The sequence below is a fragment of the Babylonia areolata genome, chromosome 22 (assembly GCF_041734735.1).
Source record: "Babylonia areolata isolate BAREFJ2019XMU chromosome 22, ASM4173473v1, whole genome shotgun sequence".
In the NCBI taxonomy this organism is placed as follows: Eukaryota; Metazoa; Mollusca; class Gastropoda; order Neogastropoda; family Buccinidae; genus Babylonia; species Babylonia areolata.
Genome location: NC_134897.1, coordinates 38675132 through 38677631, shown reverse-complemented (window position 1 = coordinate 38677631; position 2500 = coordinate 38675132). Strand labels below are relative to the sequence as shown.

The window sequence follows — 2500 nt, the reverse complement described above, 5'->3', positions numbered from 1 at the left end:
TCAGCTAACTGATAGCTTCTAAGTTGTAAAATGGCTTTCTCTGACTGTTGGGAAGATAACAGTCTTATATACTAGCTATTGTAATGATGAATATGTTGCTTCTTGCTGTCCCGATGCTGGAAACAAATTCTTTGCAATTGCTGTGATGATGAAAACTTAGCTCATTTTCGTTTTTCAGTCACTAGAAATCTGTGCCCCAAATGAGATCTTTCTTGGACATCTCACTTTCTTGATGACTCTTGAGCTGCCAAAGGAAGGCAATAGAATTTTTCATTTCTAAAACGACCTTCCTTTATTGAGTCTAAAGCAGTCTGTTTTCCGTGTTGTCTGATAAAAAATGTGTTCAGGTTGTTGTGATGATCTTGTCCATGGTTTTTGATGGTCTATGGGTTCATGGAACTCTGGAATATTCCCTGTCCTTCACTGCAGCTCTGGCCTTGAGAAGGTGGTTCCATCTTCTTGCATGAAAGCAATCTGCGAAGAAAACGTTGTTGCCAAAAGGCACGAAGCAACTATTACAAAGACAAAAACATTGTGCGTTTTTTCCCACAGAAAGCAGGCCTGGGATTTGAACGTTTGGAAGATGCCCGGCTTTTCAACGAGTTGTTGTGTTTATTCTCATGTCTAGATTTAAACTAAACTAATTTGATTTGAAGATTTCTCCTGGAAATGATTTATGGAAACGCTTCTTCAAGTCATTTTCATAATTTCGTGTAGGTTTTTGCAATAAAACAAGTTTTATCTTCCTTTTGGTTATTTTTTCCCCGTGATGTCCACACAGAAGTTGGATCGTAGCTACCTGTGTATTATAAAATTGCTTTCAGTTGGGTTTTTTTTCTGTTTACCTTTCGTGGGTTCTGTACACGAGCGGGAATTTACAATGATAATTATTAGCAAAATACGAACTAAGAATTTGCCTCCATTTATAGAACTATCACAATTTAATTCTCAACTTTTTTAAATTTCGTTGGCTACCAGGAAATAATTTGTATCGCCATAATAATGATGAAATGGTTCCCTGGTTTTCAAAACAAGAGCATGGCACCCAGTTCTCATTAGCTAAAAGGTAGTCTCTTCTGAGCAACAAACAAAGTGATGATTCTTTAAAAAAAAAAAAAAAAAAAAAAAATATATATATATATATATATATATATATATATATATATATATATATATCCCCCTTGATTAAGAGACAAAAAAAACCTTGAACACAGGAGGAAGCAAATCCATTTGTGCTCGCACACGCCTCAATAATTTTTTTTCAGACCGTACAGATGTTTTGCAGTCCGTGTTTTGTGAACGAATGTGCATGATAACTGTATCTAGATCTTACAAGGACTGAGCGAGACATTGTCTATTTTGTCTTATTGATTACTGCCTTTGTTGTTTTTGTTTTTTTAATCGACTTTGTAATATTGTTTTGGTTTCTCTCTAAGAGCCAACATGTTTTCAGCCTTGAAATGGTGACAGCTATATGGTGACAGCTATAGCAGGATTTTTGTTTGGTCTTGTTAGTGTCCCCTCTCCCATGGAGTTGTTAGCATTTCAGCTCCTTGAACATGTTTAAAGCACAAATGGTTTTGTTGTTGTTGTTGTTGTTCACGATATCTTGCATTCCGACCAAGGCTTCACAATTCAGCCCAGTTTTGAACAGGTTGAGTGTGTGCGTCGAATAGCTTCAAATACAGACTAAGACGATTACATTTTCATTTAATTGAGAGAGAGAGGGAGAGAGAGAGAGAGAGAGAGAGAGAGAGAGAGAGAGAGAGAGAGAGAGAGACAGACAGACAGACAGACAGACAGACAGACAGACAGACAGACAGAAAGAGACCTGAACGGAAAGACGATCAGGATGACAACCTGGACTGCGTGATAAATCTGGCCAGTTTTAAGAACAGTATGTTCTGAACAAGATATTAATGTCAATAAATGTCATCATTAAGCGCAGGTAACACGTTTTTTTAGTGCAGTCAGTAAACAGACAATACGTAAAACCTATTCTAAACACAGTGACAATTCTAATACCAGTGCAGCATCGCAAAGCATAATCCGTCCATAATATACAGCACAGCGCATCAGTGCGCATCGCAACGGATCACATTGTTACTAACATGACTTAAAATAAACATGACAGCATTCGGCGATGCCATGACTATACTCACTGACGATGATTTCCATGTCGATGAGAAGCTCGAAGACGACGATGAGACTGTCGAGGACGACAAGAACGATGATGGTGTACTGGACCTTGTTGGTGCTCATGAAATGGGCCACCTTTTCCCGCCATCTGTAGAATAGAATAGAATAGAATATGTCTTTATTACCAAGTGAGAATGCATGTGGGGGAGGTGGAGTCACCAACTTTAACAACTTGCGGTCTGCATCTTACAAAATTTAGGATCCATGCCCAAATTGATTCAGGCAGCGAGAGGTCTTTCAGTTTAAAATACAGTTTTGATGGCACTATTGTGTTGAACGCAGAGCTGTAGTCAATGAAAAG

At 38.1% G+C, this 2500-nt stretch overlaps 1 protein-coding gene across 1 annotated transcript in view; it reads right to left on the bottom strand.

The window, feature by feature from the left end:
- Positions 1-2500, bottom strand: part of LOC143297122 (uncharacterized) — a 138768-nt gene that overhangs the window by 54237 nt on the left and 82031 nt on the right. Inside the window, exon 2 of the mRNA XM_076609295.1 lies at positions 2163-2287. Within this exon, the coding sequence (XP_076465410.1) occupies positions 2163-2287 (125 nt within the window). The remainder of the gene's footprint in view (positions 1-2162; positions 2288-2500) is intronic.